This window comes from Oreochromis niloticus, linkage group LG1 (assembly GCF_001858045.2).
Source record: "Oreochromis niloticus isolate F11D_XX linkage group LG1, O_niloticus_UMD_NMBU, whole genome shotgun sequence".
NCBI lineage: Eukaryota > Metazoa > Chordata > Actinopteri > Cichliformes > Cichlidae > Oreochromis > Oreochromis niloticus.
The window spans coordinates 28,588,029-28,611,468 of record NC_031965.2 but is presented as its reverse complement, the minus strand read 5'-3'; the positions used below and the strand labels follow the sequence as shown (position 1 = coordinate 28,611,468).

The 23,440-nt window shown below is 39.3% G+C and overlaps 1 protein-coding gene across 7 annotated transcripts in view; it reads left to right on the top strand.

The window, feature by feature from the left end:
- Nucleotides 1–23,440, top strand: part of myo5aa (myosin VAa) — a 63,255-nt gene that overhangs the window by 33,792 nt on the left and 6,023 nt on the right. For 2 of the 7 annotated variants that reach the window (XM_019358051.2, XM_025907343.1), the window contains exons 13-38: nucleotides 235–360; nucleotides 2,208–2,291; nucleotides 4,312–4,314; nucleotides 6,948–7,103; nucleotides 7,454–7,551; nucleotides 7,725–7,811; nucleotides 8,479–8,587; nucleotides 8,711–8,922; nucleotides 9,008–9,164; nucleotides 9,331–9,570; nucleotides 9,685–9,933; nucleotides 10,976–11,069; nucleotides 11,169–11,317; nucleotides 11,560–11,673; nucleotides 11,916–12,050; nucleotides 12,313–12,348; nucleotides 12,482–12,709; nucleotides 13,185–13,193; nucleotides 14,978–15,075; nucleotides 19,001–19,081; nucleotides 20,690–20,888; nucleotides 22,045–22,138; nucleotides 22,234–22,383; nucleotides 22,496–22,650; nucleotides 22,805–22,894; nucleotides 23,205–23,355. In XM_019358051.2, coding sequence (XP_019213596.1) covers nucleotides 235–360; nucleotides 2,208–2,291; nucleotides 4,312–4,314; nucleotides 6,948–7,103; nucleotides 7,454–7,551; nucleotides 7,725–7,811; nucleotides 8,479–8,587; nucleotides 8,711–8,922; nucleotides 9,008–9,164; nucleotides 9,331–9,570; nucleotides 9,685–9,933; nucleotides 10,976–11,069; nucleotides 11,169–11,317; nucleotides 11,560–11,673; nucleotides 11,916–12,050; nucleotides 12,313–12,348; nucleotides 12,482–12,709; nucleotides 13,185–13,193; nucleotides 14,978–15,075; nucleotides 19,001–19,081; nucleotides 20,690–20,888; nucleotides 22,045–22,138; nucleotides 22,234–22,383; nucleotides 22,496–22,650; nucleotides 22,805–22,894; nucleotides 23,205–23,355 — 3,304 coding nt within the window. The remainder of the gene's footprint in view (nucleotides 1–234; nucleotides 361–2,207; nucleotides 2,292–4,311; nucleotides 4,315–6,947; nucleotides 7,104–7,453; nucleotides 7,552–7,724; nucleotides 7,812–8,478; nucleotides 8,588–8,710; nucleotides 8,923–9,007; nucleotides 9,165–9,330; nucleotides 9,571–9,684; nucleotides 9,934–10,975; nucleotides 11,070–11,168; nucleotides 11,318–11,559; nucleotides 11,674–11,915; nucleotides 12,051–12,312; nucleotides 12,349–12,481; nucleotides 12,710–13,184; nucleotides 13,194–14,977; nucleotides 15,076–19,000; nucleotides 19,082–20,689; nucleotides 20,889–22,044; nucleotides 22,139–22,233; nucleotides 22,384–22,495; nucleotides 22,651–22,804; nucleotides 22,895–23,204; nucleotides 23,356–23,440) is intronic. The other 5 variants (XM_019358057.2, XM_025907335.1, XM_019358056.2 and 2 more) reach the window with 5 other exon arrangements.

The following is a 23,440-nucleotide window of genomic DNA, read 5'->3' as shown; positions in this document are numbered from 1 at the left end:
CCTGTGTCTGTTGAGCTTATCTCTCTGTCGCTCTCAAACTCTGCAAGGTCATTTTACAGGCTGTTGACATTTGAGGTGGGAACGCATTTCTCACATTATGGCAGGGACATATGTTTGTCAGTATGCAATGAATGACAAGAAAAAGTTCAATCAAATAACTGCAATAAACACATTCATTGTAATTTCTGAAAAGATGAAAATGCATTATTCATGGTTTCGTTCTTTCTGTAACAGATGCCTAAAGGTTCGGATGACTCATGGGCTCAAAAGCTGTACAACACCCACCTAAAGACTTGTTCCCTGTTTGAGAAGCCTCGCATGTCCAACCGCGCCTTCATCATCCAGCATTTTGCAGACAAGGTGGGTCTGTCAGACTGTATGCTTTGTGTTGTCACATTGTTACAAATTAGGTTGTTACATTTCTTTTTTTTGGTGTATCATAAGTGTTTGCGTACATTTAAAAAAGGTTGATTTAAAAGATTTAACTGACTTTTTTTTTTTTTTTTTTTTTTTTCTTCCAATTATTGGTGCTCTAACGTAAATGAGCATTTTAGCAATGACATGTTTGTGTAGTGGTGTAATAATAAGTTTTGTGTCCTCTAATGAGATGCTGTGTGACAAAGCATTAATTTTCATGTCTGTTTTTACAGCTTCACTATAAGGTTACTGAGAAAGTGGATTAAAAGACCAAATGATGTTATATTAGGATACCTAGAGACATATAAGTCTAAGGATTTCCAATATTCATACTTTTTGTATTAGATGAAATGTGCTTTCACTGTAGTTCAGTTTGACTCAATACCAAGAGAAAAAAGCATCCTATAGCTAAAGTTCTTACAGGAGTAACTCGGGCTGAACAGACCCAAGAAATAATATAATTTTATAATAATTATTAGATATTATAAAATCTCTTACCATAATTATGACACACAACTCTACATATCAGTGTCACCACATGATCATAGAGCTTGAACAAGTCTGTATAGTTGAAATTTCTAAAAAAATGGTTACATTTTGAAATCGGGCCAGAATAATTGTGGACAAATGCATTTTCAACAGGCAAGACAAAGCCTATTACCATTTTTTAAAAAAACCAAAAAACAGAACAAAAATTAAAATATTCCTGTTTAAAGCATATACAGAAAAACTTCATGTGTCTTCTAAGACAGATTTAAAAAATTCTTTCACTAAGCACTAAATGATCTCTGACGACATTACACTTCAAACATACGTTACAAAACATGCGGAACTCTCGGGTCATCAGGAAGAGGTCACCTATGTCGCTCCCAGAATCGTAGCAAACCAAAATAAAACTGGATACATTTGTAGGGCTTCTTCAGTACATTTTGATCTTTTTTTTATGTCTTGCATAATTTTTTTCCCTTCTCTCTCCTTATCTTTTGTCCCTCTGTAAAGCATTGCCTTGTGTTTGAATAGTGCTATACAAATACATTTGATTTGATAAACTTAGTGCATTGTGTAGGTCAACGAGGAACGCAAGACTAATGCTGACAAGTGATTTGAAATGTTGACACGAGTGATTAAACAGCAGACAAAATTACAAACTGTGCAAGCTATAGGTTTGATTTCTGCCATGTGAAGGACAAATACACATCATTTTATCCAAATACTCGTCGCTCTCTGTGTCATAAAACTCTTAGCTTATGGTAATCATCTGTCTTTTAATAGAGATACATCCACAGATCAGTACATCTTTTTTGAGCTATCCGTTTCTTGTCAGACACACATGTACACTGTTACTCAATGTCATTATTCTCACCTCATTCAAAAACAATAATAAAGGGAAAAAATCTATTAAAGTAAAAATAATTAAAGGCTGGAAATTTTGAGAATGTCTTTCCATCAGCTTCACCCACTCACATGTAAATTTTAATAGCTTTTTTGTTCTATTTCCATTTATTTATGCTAGTGTCATTCATGATGATTCACTAAATAGCTCACAGTTTCCCTGTTGAGCGCCACTTAAGCAGTAAAAGACTTTGACTTGTTAACCTGCACTTGACCCACGATGCAGCCATCCCTGCTTTCCTTACAGCCGTTCATTAAAGGTGTCCTCTATGTGTGCTGAGTTTTGTAAACTGGACCATTTTCTCAGTATGTGGGTTGGAAATGCTGTGCAGTGCCACATAAAGTGGGACACCCGCTCATCCCAAGTGTAACGCAAGCTTTGCTGTGTCGTCGGGCAGGTGGAGTACCAGTGTGAGGGTTTCCTGGAAAAGAACAAGGACACGGTGAATGAAGAGCAAATCAATGTGATGAAAGCCAGCAAGGTGAGACACACAAACACCAACAATGAAAATATGTTTTGTTGTATGTAATCAGCCAAATGTAAGCCTTTAAAACACATTGGACTTCAAGAACTGTGAAGCATCCACTGACATATAAGTCTGCTGCTCCTGCAGAGATGTGCCACCTGGTCTCTGTGCCGAAAAAATAGAAAGTTGTTTATTGGCCAAACATGCTGTTCAACTTAAAGTATATGGGGAACAGTGCCCTCTACTGGTGAAGAGGATAGTGACACTGGCAGAGATAAATTCTCAGTTGTGTAGGTTTTTACTTACATGTGGCACAAAAAGCTAAATGTGTGCCACACATTTATCCTGAATGCAGGATAGATTCAAGTTTAGCACACACAAGACCTTTCTCCAACTTTATACCTGAGTTAAGGACTTCAGTTAAATGTAAGTATATGTGATAGTAGATCACAAAACCTTACAGACTACTGTTTTATATGCAGCAGTACTCAGAGAGACAGTTTTTCTACACACATAACTGCAAGTCCAAGTTAGTTACATCGCAGCTGAATTAACCTCACGTGTGTGTTTGTGTGTGTGCGTGTTTTGGTCTTGGCTGGAGATCAGTGTAAAACCCTGTTGGGTTAAAAGGGGCCTAAGCCTTTAAATCCTCTTCACTGTTTTGGCTACATGCACACACACACACACGTACGCACAGAAACACACACGCAGACTTTATTGAAGTGTGTTTGTTTAAAATTCTCACAGTGACCTTCGGCTGTTCCTTTATAGACCTTTTCAGCAAAGCCAGAAGTGGGTAAGGGTTGAAATATAGATATAGTCTGCTCTAACATCTAACAAGACCTTTTCACTCTCACACACAGATTTGTACTCTTATAGTTGCCATGGAAATCAGGGGCATTAAAGCAATTGGGGTTGACCTCTTAATGAGATTTAGTCAAATTAAGGTTCTCTGCCAAGCTTATCCCATCATTCTTAATGTGTCTGTGTGTGCGTGTTTGTTTTTACTGAGCTAATACTTAATATGAATATGAATACATATTTATAATATTGCAATTAACTAAGGAGCACGCTGTCTAAAAACAGCCTTCTATTCATCTGTAATATTGTCTGTATCTGCGTCTAAAACCAGCTCTTAAACCAGCCCTCAACAGCCAGTAAAACTGAAATGACTCATAAACATTTAGCTGCTAGCTGTTTGTGTAGTTTAACACATTAACAGATAAAGTATCATAAAGACTCTGAAAAATCTGCATTTCTGCTTTAGTAGGTCTCTCATCCAGAAATGCACTCCGCCACACTGAATGCCATCTCCTCTCCAATCTTTCAGAACATTTCAGGCTCAACAACTCTTAAGCATAGAATCCTAAATTATTATGGCCTGTGTCTTACTCTCTAGTTTTACTGTTTTGTCAGTATTGACAAAGTATTGATTAAAAAAATGAATTAATTAAAAAATTGCAGAGATTTTGGATGTTGTTCTACAACAAAACAGTCGAGAAACGTGTGCGCACAGCATCAGACGAGCAGTGTTTGGGAAAACTTCACTTTTTCTTTGCATTTGAAGCTTTGATCCACCTCACTGTTACAGGGAAGCCAGTTTTGCGTTACATTTATTTGCAATTTTTTAAAAAGGTGTCATCTGTTAAACTTTCATTTTCCAAGCAACCCAAATGAGATGTCCTTTGCAGGAACTGGGTCTGAAGGCAGCCACCTTCCAACCACATTTGTGTTTTATACTGCATTTCTGCTGGATGTCAATGAAAATGTTTTTGTTTTTTTAAATCATGGTTCCTTCCATCCATTTCAGCTTCATTTGTCTTCCTGGTTTTCTTTTCTTTTCCATTTGAATCATAGTTGTGTGTGATCGCTTTGGATGGGGGAAGATCATGATTTAGAAACTGACCTTTAGGGTTTTTTGACATTTGGCTTTCTTTTTTAACCTTTCATTGTGGGTTTTTTGTAATTTTGTCTCCATATGTTGTCCATGTATGTTTGGTTCTGTCCTCATCATGACAACCTTCACTGCCAGCAGAAGGTAAACAGAAGCGTTCTTACAACGCTGGTCTGCCTGTAGCTCTTCATTTAGCTCCTTTTTCCTTTGACTTTCCTCCTTCTTTGTCTCTCTCTGTGAGTTAATACACTCTAACAGCACTGAGGAGATTTGAGTTTTGTGTATGCCTTTGTTTGCTGCATGGAAAGCACTAAAGGGGGGATTCAACATTAAAAATAAAGGGATGAAGGAAGGAAAGTATTTTTATCTGAGAGCGAGCAGCACGTAAAGCCTTTGTGGATGTGGCTGTCCTGCTTAATGATGCTGGTTAGAAGCAGCATGGCTCTGCAGCGACACATAACACAGCATCCTCCTCATATAACCTTCATGTCATATGGAACATGACATGTTTGTGATATTATTTCATGGCATAATGATGCCGTACACTCATATATGGCCACAGCATACTGTCATATATGACTAAACTTAACCTTTTAATTACATTTGTTTGTAAAGCATTGTAACAACTGTGACTGAATTTAACAAAAACTTATTAACAAATTGACCAATATCTTTTCACTCTTCTACTTAAACTCTCAAACTGCGTTTGAGCTGTTTTGTTTTGTTTTTTTGTCCGAAGTTGTTGTGATTAATTAACTCACTCTGATGTCTCCACACTGCATTTGTAAATTTAAAACATACAAGTCCAACTCCAAAAAAGTTGTAAATAAAAAGAGAATGTAATCATTTGCAAATCTCATAAACCCATATTTTATTCAGCCAAAACATATCAAATGTGCCAATATAAGAAAAAAAAAAAAAGTTTACCACAACGGTCTGTAAGCGTCTGCGAGTCCTGGGTCTTCTTTGGTGTATTTTACACTTCATAATGCTCAAAGTGTTTTCAGTTGGTGAAAGGTCTGGACTGCAGCCAGGCCAGTTCAGCACCAAGACTCTTCTACTACGGAGCCGTGCTGTTGTATTACTTGTAATATGTGGTTTAGCATCAGTTTGCTAAAATATGCAAGGCCTTCCCTGAAAAAGACATCATCTGCGTAGGAGCATATGTTGCTCTAAAATGTGTATAAAGCTTTCAGCACTGATGGTGCTTTTCCAGATGTGAAAGCTGCTAATTTCACTGGCTACACCGCACCTCCATATTATCACGGAGTGCCTAATAAGTCAGATGGCACCTCTCCTTTTTAGTTCGGACCACAGAACAGTTTTCCACTTTGCCTCAGTCCATTTTAAATAAGCTTCAGCCCAAAGAAGAGAGTGGACTTTATGGATCGTGTTCACATGCAGCTTCTTCTTTGTATTATGGAGCTTGATGGATATCACAGACAGATTTCTGGATGTGTTCCCGAGCCCATGCATTGATTTCATGACAGAATCATGCATGATTTTAATGCAGTGCCGCCATAAGCATCCAGTATTGATATTTCTGGCTTTGTCCCTTGTGATTTCTTCAGATTCTCTGAATTACTTGATATTATGTACTGTAGATGATGAGATATTCAGTATCTTATGTTGAGGACCATTATTCTGAAATTCTTCCAGAATTTGTAGAAGCAGTTTTTTGTAGAGTGGTGAGCCTCTAGCCACTTTTACTTCTGAGAAACTCTGCCTCTCTAAGATGGTCAACCATGTTGCTGATCTGATGCCAGTTAACCTGATTGTTATTATCCTCCAGCTGTTTCTTTTTAGTACCACTTTACTTAACAGCCTTTTGCTGCACCGCTTCCAACTTTTTATAGACGTGTTGCTGCCATCAAATTCAAAATGAGCCAATGTTTTTTCATGATACAGTAAAATCTCTCAGATATCTAAACACTTGATACATTTTTATATGTTCTGTTGTAAGTAAAATATGGGTTTATGGGATTTGCAAACAAAGTGTCCAAACATTTTTCGGAATTGGGATTTTACAGTAAGTCCTCATAGTGATGGTTTTCAGTGTCGCAAAAATGGAGCTGCTGTCCTGCTTTGTAAGCCAGTATGCCCTGCACGGTAAGTAAGAAAAATCAGAATGCATGGCAGTATTAAAAAAATCATTTGTGATTTATAGGAGTTGCACTAAAGCCTAATTACTGAAACAAAATGAAATATCAGTAAGTCAGTATTATCTGCAGTGTGTGATGCCATGCATAAATGTAGACGCATGTAAGAATGATGCATCATTGCAGTCGCCGTGTTCCTCAGGGGGAGCTGGACCTCCTAAAGTACTTTTGTCTGTGGAGGCAAAGGCAGAGGCTGTTTGGTTTGTTTTAGATAGTAGACGTGTGTTTACAATATTGGATACTGCTAAATTAGAATTACCCAAATGCTTATTTTAGATATATGTCAGAGATAAGCCTTTGTTTATGAACTTTAAGTCATCTAAAAAGAAGGATTGCTTATTGTGATATATTAAATTAAACATATTTGGGACAGTAAGATTTCAGACAGTAAGATAAGTTCTCACATGTTCAACTTTTATTATCTGTGTTTTTATTTATTTATTTATTATTTCCACTGGGAAATTCAAAAGCAGCAGAAAAGTGTGGTATTGTCCATCAAACCACATTACAACCAGTAATCAGAATCCCTGAGCAATATGGCAGCAGCAGAGATGCACCTTATCGTTGAGGATTCATGCCATTATCAGCTGTTAACTATGAGTGGGCTGTTGTTTTTAGTTTGACCTGCTGGTGGAGCTGTTCCAGGACGAGGAGAAGGCAACCAGCCCCACTGGTCATGTCCAGGGAACCGGGGGCCGCACCCGTCTCAGCATCAAACCCGACAAGAGCCGGGACACGAGCAGCAAAGAGCACAAGAAGACTGTCGGCTGTCAGGTGGCTGTCTCACTCTTAGCTGGACTTCTCTTAGCTGACGATCAGTGTTGTATTTATGTGGGTGTCCGTGGGCATTAGGCGTGGACATGTAAATTTGTGAATGCGACAACTCCAGAACAAGGTGACGTAAGAGTTTCAAGTTGTTATCATGGGCGTATCTACTAGGAGACTGAGGCGAAGCACAAGCAGTTGCCAGTATTTTATCTTTCTTATGAGTTTATTTTAGGAAATCTGAAGCCTGTTAATTGTGACTTATTGAACTTTAAAGACTTTCATCTTAATTTTATAAAAGGGATTTGGGTCATGATGATGACGATGATGATGATGGTGATGATGATCCTCTCTTGTAGTTTCGTAACTCTCTACAAATGCTGATGGACACGTTGAACGCAACCACTCCTCACTACGTACGCTGTATCAAACCCAATGACTTCAAGTTGGCCTTCTCGTGAGTTTCAGCGTTGTTTTATAATCTGCTGTTTTTGTAGGAATATTTTTCTCTTTTTCAAGTTCTCTGTTTAAATTTCAGACACCGGTAACACTGCATGTTTATGCAGTGTTTTATTGTACAAAACTGTGTATATATGATTCACATTGGCTGTGGTTATTCGATTTCGGCAGGTTTGATCCCAAACGTGCGGTGCAGCAGCTCAGAGCCTGCGGCGTCCTGGAAACCATCCGCATCTCTGCTGCAGGCTTCCCATCGAGGTACTGAAGCACCCCAGCAACACTGTGACTGACTCACACTGTAAACGTCTAATTATTTAATGTGAATTCATATAGAAGAAATATAACATTTGGATAGCAGAAGGCCAGTGCAAGCAGTTGGATCAGCCGAAGTGATGAGATTTTTGACTGAATTAACTCACTCATATAGACATAGACAAGGTGAAGAGTCTCAAAAATGCTGTCACTGCTCATCTCACCGTGAGCTTCCCCAGTATGTGCACAGTTCTTACGTTCCCCAGACAATCCAGGAGACGTGGTGAGGTAATAATAAAGGTGAAAATGAGTTGAGGAAAACAAAATCAAAACCAAAACATAGTGTATTAAATAAATTTTTAATTAAAGAGACAACTATACAACAAACAGCAAAACTTCACACTCCCAGCACTACTGAATAAATTGTATATATATTTTTTTAAAGTTATAATTTGAGATATGAATATTTTGCATATCAAAATGTAGACAGTTTAGTACCATTTCCCTCAATGTGATGCTCAATGCAAAAAAACTAAAATAACTTCCCCTGAGATCAAAGAGTCTGCCGACCAAAACTCCAAATACTTGGATCTTTCAGGCTTTTGGTATTTGAAGTATTTCAGTTTGATAAATTGAAAGGATCAGATTGTAAGCGTCTGTGTTTGTTTGTCAGATGGACGTATCAGGAGTTCTTCAGCCGTTACCGAGTGCTGATGAAGCAGAAGGACGTCCTCGCTGACAAAAAGTTGACCTGCAAGAACGTTCTGGAGAAATTAGTGCAGGTCAGATAGTTGGTCCCTTCCTTCATTTTACAGTTCTCTGTTATAAAACAACAGATTAAAACAACTTTGAAATCATGATTGAGTTTTGTTTCACCTCTGATCACTGCTTCTTTTGTCCCTTAGGACCAGGATAAATATCAGTTTGGTAAGACTAAGATCTTCTTCAGAGCCGGCCAGGTGGCTTACTTGGAGAAGCTGAGGGCAGACAAGCTGCGTGCCGCCTGTATCCGCATCCAAAAAACCATCCGCTGCTGGTTGGCACGCAAGAAGTACCTGCGCAAGCGCAGTGCCGCCATTACCATCCAAAGGTTCACCAGAGGATACCAGGCCCGCTGGTGAGAACTGTGGCACTTAACATTTTATCCAGCTAAATACTAGAGGTGTACAGAAATTGAAATCCTGACCCTTGCTTCTCCTCAGCCTGGCCAAGTTCTTGCGCCGCACTCAGGCAGCCACTATCATCCAGAAGTACCAGAGGATGTATGTGGAGAGGAAACGCTACAAGCAGAAGCAGGCAGCCGCTCTGGCCATGCAAACCATCCTCAGAGCTTACATGGCCCGGCAGAAGTATCAGGCGGTGAGTCATGAAAACACTCCTGTTTTTTAATATTATATTCTGTTATTCTATGTTTGCACAGTTTTCAGTTTTCAGTGGATGGAAGGAAGTGTAATTTTTCTAAAATTCACTTTATTGTACTCATATTTCTTTTCCTCTCTATCACTGCCTTTCTGTGTGGCTGTAGCTGTTGCGGGAGCACAAGGCGGTAATCATTCAGAAGCACGTTCGTGGCTGGTTGGCCCGGTGCTGGTACAAGCGTTGCCTGGAAGCCATCGTCTACCTGCAGTGCTGCATCCGCAGGATGAGGGCCAAGCGTGAGCTGAAGAAGCTGAAGATTGAGGCTCGCTCAGTCGAACACTTTAAGAAACTCAACAAAGGCATGGAGAACAAGATCATGCAGCTGCAGAGGAAGATCGACGAGCAGGTAACATGTTGACCTGTCGTGTTATTTATTTATTTATTCATTCATTCATTTATCTATTTATTTTGTTCTCTTTGAGGGTTTTTATTTAGCTTAACTTTTATCCTGTACACCCAGAGCAAGGAAAACCGGTTGGTCAACGAGAGGCTAGTCAGCCTGGAGAGTTCCTACACAGTGGAGAGCGAGCGAATGCGCGGCGAGCTGAGCCGGCTACGCGGGGTGGAGGAAGATGCCAAGAACAAAGCCAACCAGGTGTCATCTCTGCTGGAGGAGCTGGAGAGGCTGAAGAAGGAGCTGAGTGCCACGCAGCAGGAGAAGAAGACCATCGAGGACTGGGCGCAAAGCTACAGGGACGAAATGGAGAAAGTAAGACAGGAGCCACTTGACACATCTCTGTGCACCATGAATATATAGCATCTTCATATTTCTCTTCACTTTCATCCACTTCTTTCTCTTCCTTTATTAATTTCCACATATTTTGGTTGCATACTGAACGCTCGCTTGCTGCGGGTGAATTTAGTCACATGGCTTTTCTTTCTCTGCCTCTCTTTCCCCTCCTCTTTCTCATGTCTCTGAGACTACTTCAAAAATCCACATTATTAGTTTGAAACTAGAATCAACAGTGACCCCTAATAAGTCAAGTCCCCGCTAGTCTCCAGGAGAAATATATCTTGTTTATCACAAAAGTGTGTTCTTTTTTTGCTTGACTACACATATTGGCAATTCAGGAGCCAGAGCGAACCGGGGGGAGAGGGGCACATGGTGGGCTCAGAGGGCAGTATTGCCCCAGGGCAGATGAGCACAGGAGAGTAGTGATTTAGTGAGACAGCTGGTGTATGTGTGTGGTTTTCTCTAGTTTACATTGCTTTCTTTCTTTACACTGTTGCCAGTGAAGGCTATTAGACTGAAGACCCAAGGAGTTGTGTTAGTTTCATATTTTTAATTTTCTTTTTGCTCATTAGGCCAAAGTACTGTTAGTGTGTTAAGCTACTGTATCAAAGATACATATTTTTTTTTGTTGTTATTGTTTTTACTTATGTTTAGTTTCCCTTAGAGTGAAATCCCTCCACAAATACTGATGTGCTTTTTGCAGGACATAGATTTAGGTTTAAAGGGACATAAGTGTTGGAAATGTTGCTTTTGGATAGAAAAATAACACACCACTGCACACAGTTGAGTTGACTCCACTATTGCGAAGAGACATTGGAGAACAGCACAGACCGAGTCAGATTCATTGCAACGCTATCATAACATCTATCATTACATTTCATTTCTGGAGATTATTCTTACAAAGCTAAGAGTCTAGTTTAAAAAAAGAAATCTCAGCAACAAATGTGTCCCACGCAATATGATCTGTACGATAGGTTTAATCATTTGTGATGAAAGGATCACATTTGTGTGTTTTTAGATGGTGGCAGAGCTGAAGGATCAGAACGGGCTGCTGAAGAAAGAGAAGGACGACTTGAATCGGTTGATTCAGGAACAGAGTCAGCAGATGACAGGTACGCATTATCACATACATGTAAGTTACATCCAACAGCTCAGTTAATTTCATCTTTGCAAAGTTTGAAACGACTTGTTCTTTATGTTTTACCCCTCAGAGAAAATGACTCGTGCGATAGCAGAGGAGACTCAACAGCTGGAGACCGACCTGAACGAGGAGCGTTCTCGCTACCAGAATCTCCTGAGCGAACACCTTCGCCTCGAGGAGAAATACGACGACCTCAAGGAGGAGATGGCTCTTTCTTCGGTGAGCAACACATTTGCCCATGTACTGCAAACAATGAGACACATTTCTACACCTTTGTTTAAATGTTTAGCTTCCAGAAAAGGTGAGAACAGCAGAAATACTGACTCTTCATAGACTCTGTGGAAGGCAGATGCTTGGTAGTGTTCAGTGCCTAACTGCACTTTTAATCTGCAGGCGCAGCAGAGTGAGTGCGAGTCAATACTTGTTAAAATTAAAAGGCTTATTTCCTCTTTTGTCTGCAGAACGTCTCGAAGCCTGGCCACAGGAGAACAGATTCTACCCACAGCAGCAACGAATCAGAGTACACGTACAACTCCGAGTACGCCGAGTTGGAAGACGGTACCCGTGGCCGCGAAGTAAGAAAATTAATATTAAGCAGAGTCAAGTTAAAAAGTGTGATCTGAAGATGGAGTTTCAACTATTAGGGAAACAAATCATTACAGTTAAAGTAAAGCATAACCCTAACTGGAATACAAGTTAGGAGATGTTTAATATTAGTGTTTGAAAATGTTATTATAGTTGATGTTTATGTGCTTTAAGCATTTGCATTTAAATACGTTTCATGTGGCACATTCGTAATCCTTTCTCTCACATGCAGGATGTGACACGAGGAATCGACACCTCGCTAACTCTCAAGCTGCAGAAACGTGTCACAGAGCTGGAGCAAGACAAGCAGTTGCTGCGCAACGAACTGGAAAACAGAGAGGAGCAGCTGCAGCGGGCTAGTGCCATGGTACCTTCACCCATTTTCACTGCACTCACTGAAAAACAGATGATCTAAAACCAAAAGTTGAAAGGTCTGCAGTTCAGTCAGATGATGGATATTTGAGATGATATAGAATATAATTAGAGCTTGTTCAGGTTCAGGTCTTCCTCAATACTTATAAAATAATTTTGTGACTGTTATGGTAAAAAAAATACAACTCAGACCAAAATCATCTACATAAATAATTATCACTACACATTAAAAGTATATAAACGTGTTTTTGTTTCAGGCTCGTGGGGCTGAGCTGGAGTACGAGTCCCTGAAGGTAAGTAACATGACCATAGGTGTCCTAATCTCCACTCACTCCTCTGAATGACATCATCAGCTTTTTTTATACAGCAAATTAAAACAAAGTCTAATTTTCTGCTTGTAATTCTAACTGTAACTCCATCTTTCAGCGTCAGGAGCTCGAGTCAGAGAACAAGAAGCTGAAACATAACCTAGAAGAGATGAGGAAAAGTCTGCTCGGTAATGCTGCTACAGGTGCCGGTGCTCCGGGCTCGCCAGCTTACAAGGTGCTCCTGGAACAGCTCAGCGCCTCCTGTGAGGAGCTGGAGGTCCGCAAGGAGGAGGTGCTGATTCTGCGTTCCCAGCTGGTCAGTCAGAAGGAGGCCATGCACCACAAGGTAGAGACAGCACTTGATATTCTTTGTTTTGTTCACATTCATTAGAGAAAAACAAAAAGGGGTCTTGTGTTTGGCATGTTGTCGTGTTTTACAAGGTCTCATAACTGTGAAGGTGGATGAAATGCTGCTATTTTACATCCACCTTCTCATATTTGTGTGTTTTCATCCCTGTCTGCGTTTGTTGTTGTTGTTAGTAAGCAAATAACAAAAAAATGGGTCAATTCTATTGACCCAAAGAATTTTTTTCTAATTTTAATTTATAACTCTTGTTGTGTTTATGTCATCCAGGAAACCCCTAAAACTTTATTGATCTTAGGATCTTAAAACGAGTCTTTATTTATTCGACACGTGAACTCTACTTTTGTTTTTTGGGGGAAAATCACTGTTCACGCTGCGTATTGACAATGCTTCCACTGTCCATCGTGCCTAACTGCCCCGTCTCCACCTTCTCTCCTCCATTCATGCTTCCCCACAGGATGAGAAGGTACAGTTGAAAAATTGCATCAACCACGAGTATTTGACATTTTTTTTCATGGTCTGTGCTGTGAATGAAACATCCTCAGGCATCTCTGTGAAACACAGAATAACAGCATTTATTCTGGTTTCCATTTACAGCGACGACGCTATCAGCAATGATGTTAAAGAAATTAACTGAAAAACGACATAAAACAACTGCTTTCCTCATTCAGTTGTCTTTTATTGTCTTTTATTCTGCATTGTTTAACTTTGTGGAATGAAGAGATGCGACTTGCTGCCATTGACTGCTTTCACACACTCGGTGAAACACATTAACTCCTGTTCTCTTGAAGCTGTGTGAAAATTTGTAACCTAAATTGAAGACTAAAGTAGAAAGGTCAAAGAAATTACTGATATTTCCGTGTGGAGCAATTATAACCAGTTATTAAATGTTGTAATACAAAGTTAAGTAAGTGGGTAAGAATCTGAAAATAAGTGAGAAATCCTTTACTAAAGATAACTGAATGAATGTAGCTTAATATTGGATAGACTCTCAATGGCCACTTTGTTAGGTACAAAGATGTTTAACTGCTTGTTAATCAAATATCCAACCGACCACATTACAGCAGCTCAGTGCCTTTAGGGGTGTAAACATAGTCAAGACAGCCTGATTAATTTTAAGCTGATATACATAAATTTACTAGTGAAAATACTTTATAATTTATTTTAATGGTAAAATAACAGGAAAACATGTACCTGTTGTGCCTTGTATCAACAGTTCAGGCTGCTGGTGGTGTGGGAAATATTCTCTTGACACACTTTAGGCCCCCTAGTATCACTTGAGCATCATTTAAATGTGTGGCCAGTGAATCTGTGATCAGTATAGATTTGCTAAAAAGTGATAGTTTAAGTAGACATAAGTAATAGATTTTAAAAATGCATATTTGGCTAACATTACATGTGTAGAATTAGTGAGTTTTATATAATATATAAATATTTACCTGAATATAATGGATATCTGACTGTAGCATAGAGGTTCTGCTTTTAAATGTTAATATGAATTCAGAGTTTAAGCCGCTCTTAACTCTAACTGTTCAATACAACATAATGAGCTGTAAACAGATCTAAATCACTTTAATATCAGATCAAGTTAAGATTTATGAGGAGACTGGGGCTCATCTGACACCAAGCAGTATTTATGTGTATTTATTTATAACTCAAATTAAAGGATACAATACTATAATTACAAAATTAAAAGAAAGGAAAAGAACAGATAATTAAAAGAAGTAAAATTAGAGAATCAAGACATAATAGTCATATTTATAATCAGACACTGTCATCACCTGTGGATTATACATTTGTCTTGTCCTTTGTCTTTGTGTGTGTATGTGTGTGTGTGTGTGTATGTGTATGTGTATGTGTATGTGTATGTGTATGTGTATGTGTATGTGTATGTGTATGTGTGTGTGTGTGTGTGTGTGTGTGTGTGTGTGTGTGTGTGTTGTAGTTCAGTATGAAAGCTCCCTGCAAGTTGAAATTGTGGTTTTTGAATAATATGAGTTTGTCATGAATACTTGAACAAATTAACACAATTGATTGAAGGATATTTCAGATGTTTTTTTTTAAAAAGCCGATAACTGCAGTACTGTAGCTGCCAATATTATATGTATTAGATATACATATATTCTGGCTACCAGTGTCTCATTAGGTGAACATTGAAATGGTTCTTGGTCATGTATCCCAAAAAACATCAAAACTTTTGATCACAAGTGACAAGTATTGTTTCTCTATTGTCTCTTCGCTTATTTCCAGGAGACCATGACGGAGCCTTCAGTGTATAAAGATGACGTGTCCAAACTGAAGGATGACGAAGTCAAGCAAGCTTACGTAGGCCTCAAAGACACCAACAGGTACTTTTTACAGCCACTTCTCTTCCTCACCTCCATGTCTTTACTCATTGTCCTCCACTGACTCACATCAACCTTTGTATGCTCTAGTGCCATTATGATACCGTGTATGTGTGAGCACTGTGTGTGTGTGTGTGCGATGTGTGTGTGAATCCCTGTTTGTCCTGTCAGATCTCCTAGGTTCATGCGTCAGCAGATGGAAGTCAGTGATCTCCTGAGTAGGCTGAGGTAACCGATGAGACGTGGCCGATGCATCGTGGAGCAGAGCATGCATGGCCACGCTGTCGCTGAAATACTGGGTTATAAATGACAGATGTTACTGCAGCTGATTTCAGGCTGTAGTGCTGATGCAGCAGAGCGTAACGTTTTTTTGGCCCTAAAAGCATGATGAATAACGCGCCTGTTTTCATTATCACGGCGTCAAATAATGCCGCCGGCGTGTCTTACCAAACTCATTGTTAGTTTTTCATAAACTAATGCGTTTAGTGTCTAAACCAAACCTACCAGTAAAAGTGAAAGGGAAAAATGAAGGAGAAAAGAAAAGTTCACATCATTTTGGTATATTGTGGGCCTGATCTGTAATTTCTGCTTACTGATTGGAAACTAGCTGACTGATTAGGTTTAGTGTTATTTATTTGGGAAGTGTGCCAATTGGATTTGAAAAATATGACAGATAGAAAAATGTTACAGAAAAAATCTAAAAAAAAATCCTTTAATGGTTTAAAAATAGTTCAGAAAATGTGTGAAATTGAACATTTGACCTTCCTTCTGAGACTCAGAACATTTTGAAAATACTGAAAAAAATGGAAATATGTTAATTTTATATTGATTTTTTTTGTAGAACTTGTTTGGAAAATATAATACTGCTGCATCTGTCCTCCCTTTAGAGTAATAAATAAACAATTATAGCTCATGAAGACATTTTCATTACAATGAACTATGATGAGGATGAAAGAACTTTATTAGGATAAACTAATCTAGTCCCCTAATTTTCTGTCTTTAATACTGTATGCATATGACTGACTTCTAACGCTTAAAAAAAGAAAGTGAAAAAAGGTTTTAAAAAGTGAAGTAGGACGTGAAGACATTTTCTGGGTGATTAACCCTTCAGCTTCCTAAAGCAGGTTTTTGTAACTTCTTGTACGTAATGGTGGACAGACGGCAAAAACGGCATATTTGACACGCAGGAGTGAGAACACGCTGCAAAATAAAATATTAGATTCTGTTTAGGCCCAACAGAAATAGGACATTGTGTGTTTTTAACTTACTGACATCGAGAATATTTATGTGGCTCATGAGGGAAGTGAGAAAATGTTTTGCATGGGTCAAACTGTTCAGCATGAACTGGAGCAGAGTTTCTTCTTCTTTAAAACAAGGAGTTCTGTCACTTTAATGGCTCTACAGTTGTTGTGACTTTATCTCTGTATTCACGGTGCTGTAGTTACAGCAGGACCTGCTTCACATAACAGCATGAAACTATCTGAGCAGCGAGGGAGACGGCTTTGAGTTTCGGTTTGACTTTTACGCCCAAAGTGACTAACCGTGCCACAGTTTAGATCCCGATGTAGAAGAGCTTCGGCCTCAGCTTTATAGGAGTTTGGCATGAATGGTGCATGAAATGATTCATTTATGTTTTGATTGTTTTCATTATTACGCTAAAACAGCGATGCACAGCGTACTTGTAAGGAAGCGTGCGTTTACACACAACCACAGACTGAAGGATGGAAGTGGAAGCTGCAAGGAGGGAGATGCAGAAGTGGCTGAGTTTGCAAACAAAGTTACTATAGAGAGAAATCTATTGGAAAGTTTTTTTTTTCGTCTCAATCACTTGGTTCAAGTCTTATTATTATTCAGATCTTATATGATACCCATGTTGTAATTTATTGTCTTCATTAGTAACTTCTGAGTTTTTGAGACTTGATCACTGTGATTTCCCCACTCCACCCTCCAAAAACCCGAAATAAATTACACAATACACTGCAAGAAAAAATACCTGATGTAGCAAATATGAAAAAAAAAATTAAAGCTCATGTTTGCAAATTAATATTTAATTTATAATCTTTTTAAAAATTTTATCACAAAGTTCAACACAGAATTTTCCATTTTCAAAAAATGTTAATTTTCTGGTAATTATTATTTAATGGTTCAGGCTTTAAAGGCTTAATTAGATGTGACCTTTGCTAATCCAATTTCAAAACAGGAAGATAGTAAAGGCCAAAACACTCGGACGTCACAGCAGGGCTTCCATCTTTTATATACAGTCTGTGTGCACAACTAAAGGGAAAAGGGTAAAATGTTACAAACTCTGAGTTGTAAAATGTTAAATCAATTCACTTTTCCTCATAATAATTTTACTGGCTTCAGAACAGTGTAGACATTAGGCCTCATTCACAAATCTGCGTTTGAACATTTCAAACATTTCGTGCAGAAATCCCAGATTCATCCATATTTTTTCCTGAAAGCTGGTTTATAGCAGCCTCAGACAATCATGAGGGTCCTTCTGTCTCACACACATTTTTGCCGAAAGCATAGCATATTAGGGTGACTTTATTAAAAAATAAATAATCCAAGCATATTTGGCACTATTAATTTAATAGAAATCATCCTAATTGACAGTTAACATCGCCTCTTTACTAAATGCTACTTTGGCATAATAAATGGCTTGGGCTGATGGATCAGGTGGTGCTCGTCCTTCACCCGTTTCCTCCTTTTTCTTCTGATCTGTTTCCAAGTTTTCACAACAGCTCTGATGTCGAAACTTTTGCCCAATTCACCTTTCGCTCCGAGTCTCTGGAGACACAATATTTACTGCCTCGGTTATTGCAGTCCAAGCTTTTCACTCCTAAGGACACACTTCAGAAAAGTGTGCCTTTTCTGGCTTCTACCTCAAAGCTCACACTCCCTTTTGTTTTGTTTTTTTTGTTTTGTTTTTTTTAGCAACCTGCTTCCCTTTTCACTCTCGACTTCATAGAGAAATGGAGCATGACAGTTTCTAGACAGCAAAAAACAGCCACATGCCATTCAATTTAGAATGATTTGGATTTGCACACGGAGGCGATGGGAGCTAAATTTGAAAGTAATCTTGCAAGCGTAAACATTACTGTACACAGTAACACATGCACATTTTATTGAATGAGGCCAAATGTTTGACAGCTGATAAGATCAATGGCATCAGATTAGAAATATCAACAGCGACAATGTTGATTTACAGTAGAGCTTCCCTAAAAGTTCAACTTTGCATCGCTGCATTCATCCCTCTGTTTGTGTCCCATTTCTTGACCTTTTCTGTTCCCACTGACTACCATGTTCAGTCACTGGATCACTCAGTAAATGCAAGAACAAACTCATTCACTCACACTCATATAAAGTACTGCTAATTCATTTATTTTCTGTTGTGCACATACTGTTACAGTAATGAGGTCCGCATATGTACATCTAATCTCTGTCAACCATAATCTCAGGTTTGACACTAAAGCCTCTGTTTCAGATGTTTCTTTGTCTTTTTTACTCTTTGTGATCCCTGTGAAAGTAGTTATCTCTAATTTGGTCATTTCAGGCACAGAAGCACCACCTCCTGTTCTAACCTTGTAACAGTAAGGCGGCAAGATTGCTGCAGCTGTTGTAAAAGACAGAAGGGGTTAGAAATGAGCGGCATAGGTCCACTTTAATGTATTACTGAAATGCATTGAGTCAGAAATAGGACTTCACACATCATCAGTACATCAGGTTTTACAGGGTTTCTTCCTTTAACTTTATGACATCACACAAATTAGTATTTTATTATTATTTTGTGTTGAAGACCAGATGCAGGATGTTATCACACTTCAGATAAATATTCTTGCTCATGTGGTCCCGCTCACCCGACCACCCTTCACGTTTCTTTCTGCCATTGTAATGTTCATGTTGCTTTGTGTTGTGTGTCGGTCAGATCTGCTGCTCCAGACTTACGTAAGCTGAATGAGGACGGAGAGCTGTGGCTGGTTAATCAGGGCTTGAAGGAGACCATCAGGTTTAACGGTGTTTTTGAGCATGATACATTTGCCTTTTTTCACGGGAAAGGATGTGACCCGTTGGTTTTCTTCGCTCACGTTTCTCTCTCACACTTCATTTCTCTCACATCAGTCTGTTTATTTTGACTGCCTTCTGATTATTTGTCTTCCTTATTGTTTCTGCCACACACTTCACAGGGTGCTACAAATTGAAACTTTCTTTAGGTGTTGCGTAATGTACAGTCACTGATACAAAGCTCTGGTTTGTTTTTAGTTTCTAGATTTATTTCTGACAGTACAGCAGGATTTGTCTTTGTACTCTACTAACCGTGTTTTATGCAGCTATGAAAGCTTGTTAAACGTCAGTTCACTTTGCAATTCTTCTTCCTTTTATGCTGTGATGCCTTCAGCTTGTGAAGTTAGATGGGCTGAATTTTTTTTCCACTCAAGTGTTTCCTCAATAACTGCTTACTATCGTTAAAAAACTCTTAACTGTTGTTCATAGACATTGACTGAGGTTAATCACTTTCTGCATGCTTCAAGATAAATAACATTTTAATTTTTTACAGTGTTTGTCTTTAAATCTTGAGAGGTCTGTTAGTGTCAGAGCAGTTATTTTTCTCTGAGGGGGTTGCACTGTGGTGTGTGTGTGTGTGCAGTACTTTAAATACATAATAAAGAGTTCAAACACATTTTTTACCTTGAGCTATGTGAGGTGCTGATAGAGCCACAGTGGTGCTTTTTATTTTAAAGCAAAAAAAATTTTCTCCCGAGGAATATTTTTAGAAAGTTTTAGAAATAAAACCCAGACTACTATAACTTTAAAACGTTTTAGAATCAGTGACAAGCAGGCGGCTGCACACGAGTACAATCCCCACCAGAGCCGATAGCCCCGTATTCCCAAAGCACAGGACATCTAGAGGAATGTGGGCGAATGCCTTCTCCAAGTCCACAAAACACATGTAGACTGGTTGGACAAACTCTCAAGAAGAAATATCTGCTAATCATCTTCATACAGGTGTATTATAAAATGATTTATGCATGCAGAAAAACAAATGGATCATAAAATCTAGTAAAAGAATAGAAGTCATTTTATAAACTGTAGTGCATAAAATGACCGATACCTAAAAGGCATCAGCAAGAAAGGATTGCATCGGAGAAATTGATGGAAAAACACAAAAACAATGTATATTCACCAAGAAAGGCAGTCAAAGTTCTTTTTTAATAAAGTGTATGAAGTGCTGCTGTTGTACTAACTGCTACTGTAGTTTTCATAAAATGATAGAAATACTGCATGTTGGTTGCTGAATGAAAACTGAACCTCTGTCAGCTCTACCTGCTCCGTTCCTGAGCCCGATCTCTGAGTACTGATTTGGCTCGGTTCAGTTTTCCACAGAGAAACTTTTACTCTGAAGAGAGGAGGAGAATGAATGAGTGTTGTTCAGAGAGGCCAGACTCTGGGCTGCTGGTAGTGTCTGCACAGCATGCTGCTGCTGCTGTCCTCAATCACCACTTTCTGGTGGAAACTACAGCTTCTGTCTTTCCCTTCTGCACTGGGCGTCTCACTGCTTTTCTCCCCCTCACAGTATGATGCTGATTTCTGTCTCTTTCTCTCTTACCTCTCTCAGGCTACTGGAGCACCAGCTGCAGACTCAGCGGAGGACTTACGATAATGAGGTGGAGTCGTTGCGCAGCGAGCTGCAGAACGTCAAGGAGGAGAACAACCGGCAGCAGCAGCTCTTAGCCCAAAATCTGCAGCTGCCTCCAGAGGCCAGAATCGAAGCCAGTCTGCAACACGAGATCACCCGGCTCACCAACGAGAACCTGGTACGCTGCAGCTTCCACACACAGATACGGGGAGGAGCTAAACTGTGTCTCACAAATTCAGCATAATTTTTAAATGATAAAAATAAAAACAATACACTTATTTTTACCAGTATACACACACACCTAAGAATGAATTTTAGGTGTGTGTATACACACATTTTTCTTCATATAACTACTGACAGCTATGGACCATTCGTATATCTTACACACATATTAAATCTGCAGTCACATTATTTATTATTAACACGCCAAAAACCCACAGAATAATCTTAATTTGCTGTAAATACATTACCACATACCACTGAGAAAAGGTCACACCCCCAACCAACACTTCTGAAATAATCATTCCACCCTACGGTTTGAGAAAACTGGGACTACGAAGACTTTGGGGGACGGTCAACAGTGTGGATATTACACTATCCGTAAAGATGGCCACAGCTCATTTGACTAATACGTTACATCACTAATAATAAGACCACGACTAAAAACTCTTCCAGTGGTGGAAATGTGAATAAAAGCATTTCGACTGTGTGATTTGAGTCACTTTCATGGCCATACATACACAAACTAAACCAGCCGCTACAGAGCTGCGTCCCACATGCTCATTTGTGTGGATGGTGTCACCTGACAGGAACTCATGGCAGACGACCCCACGGCATCCCGAGAGGCTCGAGTCGTCATTTTACGGCGGATGGTTGTATGTAGAGACCGCGTGTGTGTTTGCCTGCATGTTTGCACGTGTGTAACTAACAGAGATTGTTCTGAATGAAATGGCGCAGGGTGTCGCTCTAATTCTCTGCAGCAGTGTCTTCTAACTCACAGCGGAGCAGCGCTGCACCTTCTTCTTTTTCCTAACAGCCAGAAAATCCTGCAACCTCTCTTCCTCTGATTAAAAAAAACAAACAAAAAGCAGTACAGCAGCACTAATGTTGATTTAAAAATCACACCAAGGACGTTTTTAAATTCTCTTCTCTTCATCTTCTAACCTTTTGATTCCCGTGTTTGAGCTGATGTCCACTGCAAAGCCCACTAACAGAAGAGTAGGATTCCTCCTTGTTGCCACTGGAGGGCGACATTGCGAAGCAGTCTGTGTCTGATGATGCTGTCTGTTAGTCCTCACTGTTCTCTCCTTTTGTGTCCCTCGCTGTGTTTTTAGGATCTGATGGAGCAGCTAGAGAAGCAGGACAGAACAATCCGAAAGCTCAAGAAGCAGCTGAAGGTTTACTCAAAGAGGATTGGAGAGATGGGAGGTAAAGCGAGAAAAAACGAAGTCTGAAAATCTTTATTCATATATGTTTGTTTCCACCACATGTCAGCTGACTGTCACATGCCATGCTTCTTTCAGCCGGTCAAACCGAAGGCCAGACATCTCCGGGACAGATGGTGGATGAGCCGATCCACCCTGTCAACATTCCTCGCAGGGAGAAAGACTTCCAGGGAATGCTAGAGTACAAGAAGGAGGATGAAATGAAACTGGTTAAGAACCTCATCCTGGGTAAGAATTTAGAATTAATGATATAGTCTAATAATTCTAAAATTAAGCATTAATTCAAGGTTTACACAAAATAAAATCTACAAATAAACTCCCCCCTCCTCCATCTCTCCAGAACTAAAACCTCGTGGGGTAGCAGTGAATCTGATCCCAGGTCTGCCAGCCTACATCCTGTTCATGTGTCTGAGACATGCAGACTACGTCAACGATGACCAGAAGGTCCGCACTCTGCTCACGTCAACCATCAACAGCATTAAAAAGATCTTAAAGGTACGCATGCTTTAAATATTTGAATAAAGTTCACATTTTGTGTTTCCAGCTCCTTTGTTCTTACATTAAATTTTTGGATGTTTTTTTGCGTTAGAGAACTAAAAAAGGTTTTGCAGTGAACACAAACTTCTGCTGATGTTTTCTTCTTCATCAGAAACGAGGAGATGATTTTGAGACCGTCTCTTTCTGGCTGGCCAACACCTGCCGCTTCCTGCACTGTTTGAAACAGTACAGCGGAGACGAGGTGAGACCAACAACAATACACAAAACACTGAAAATGTCTCTTTCCAGTACATACAAGGGTTTTCTAGTCAGTATCACTGTATTTAGATATTCGGGAAGAAGGAATCTCTTTTATTATCTTGCTGTTACAGTCGTTTATATACTAATCTGTTAAAAATGCCCAAAAGGACAAAAAATAGAAAGCTTGACGTAACAAGCTGTTGTTTTGATTGTTTGTTTGTTTTTTTGTATTGACCGACTGTGTCGTGGATTAATATTGACATCATTTATTCACCTTCTCTAACACGTATTGTTTTCTGTGCTTGTCTCAGCAATTCATGAAGCACAACACGTCGAGGCAGAACGAGCACTGTCTGTCCAACTTTGACCTCGCAGAGTACAGACAAGTGATCAGCGACCTGGCCATCCAGATCTACCAGCAGCTGATCAAATGCATGGAGAACATCCTCCAGCCCATGATAGGTGTGTCCCTGTACATGTGATGTGTGTGTGTGTCACTCAATAAGTAATTTCGTGGTTCAAATGCTCCTTTGGTTCTTTTATGCAA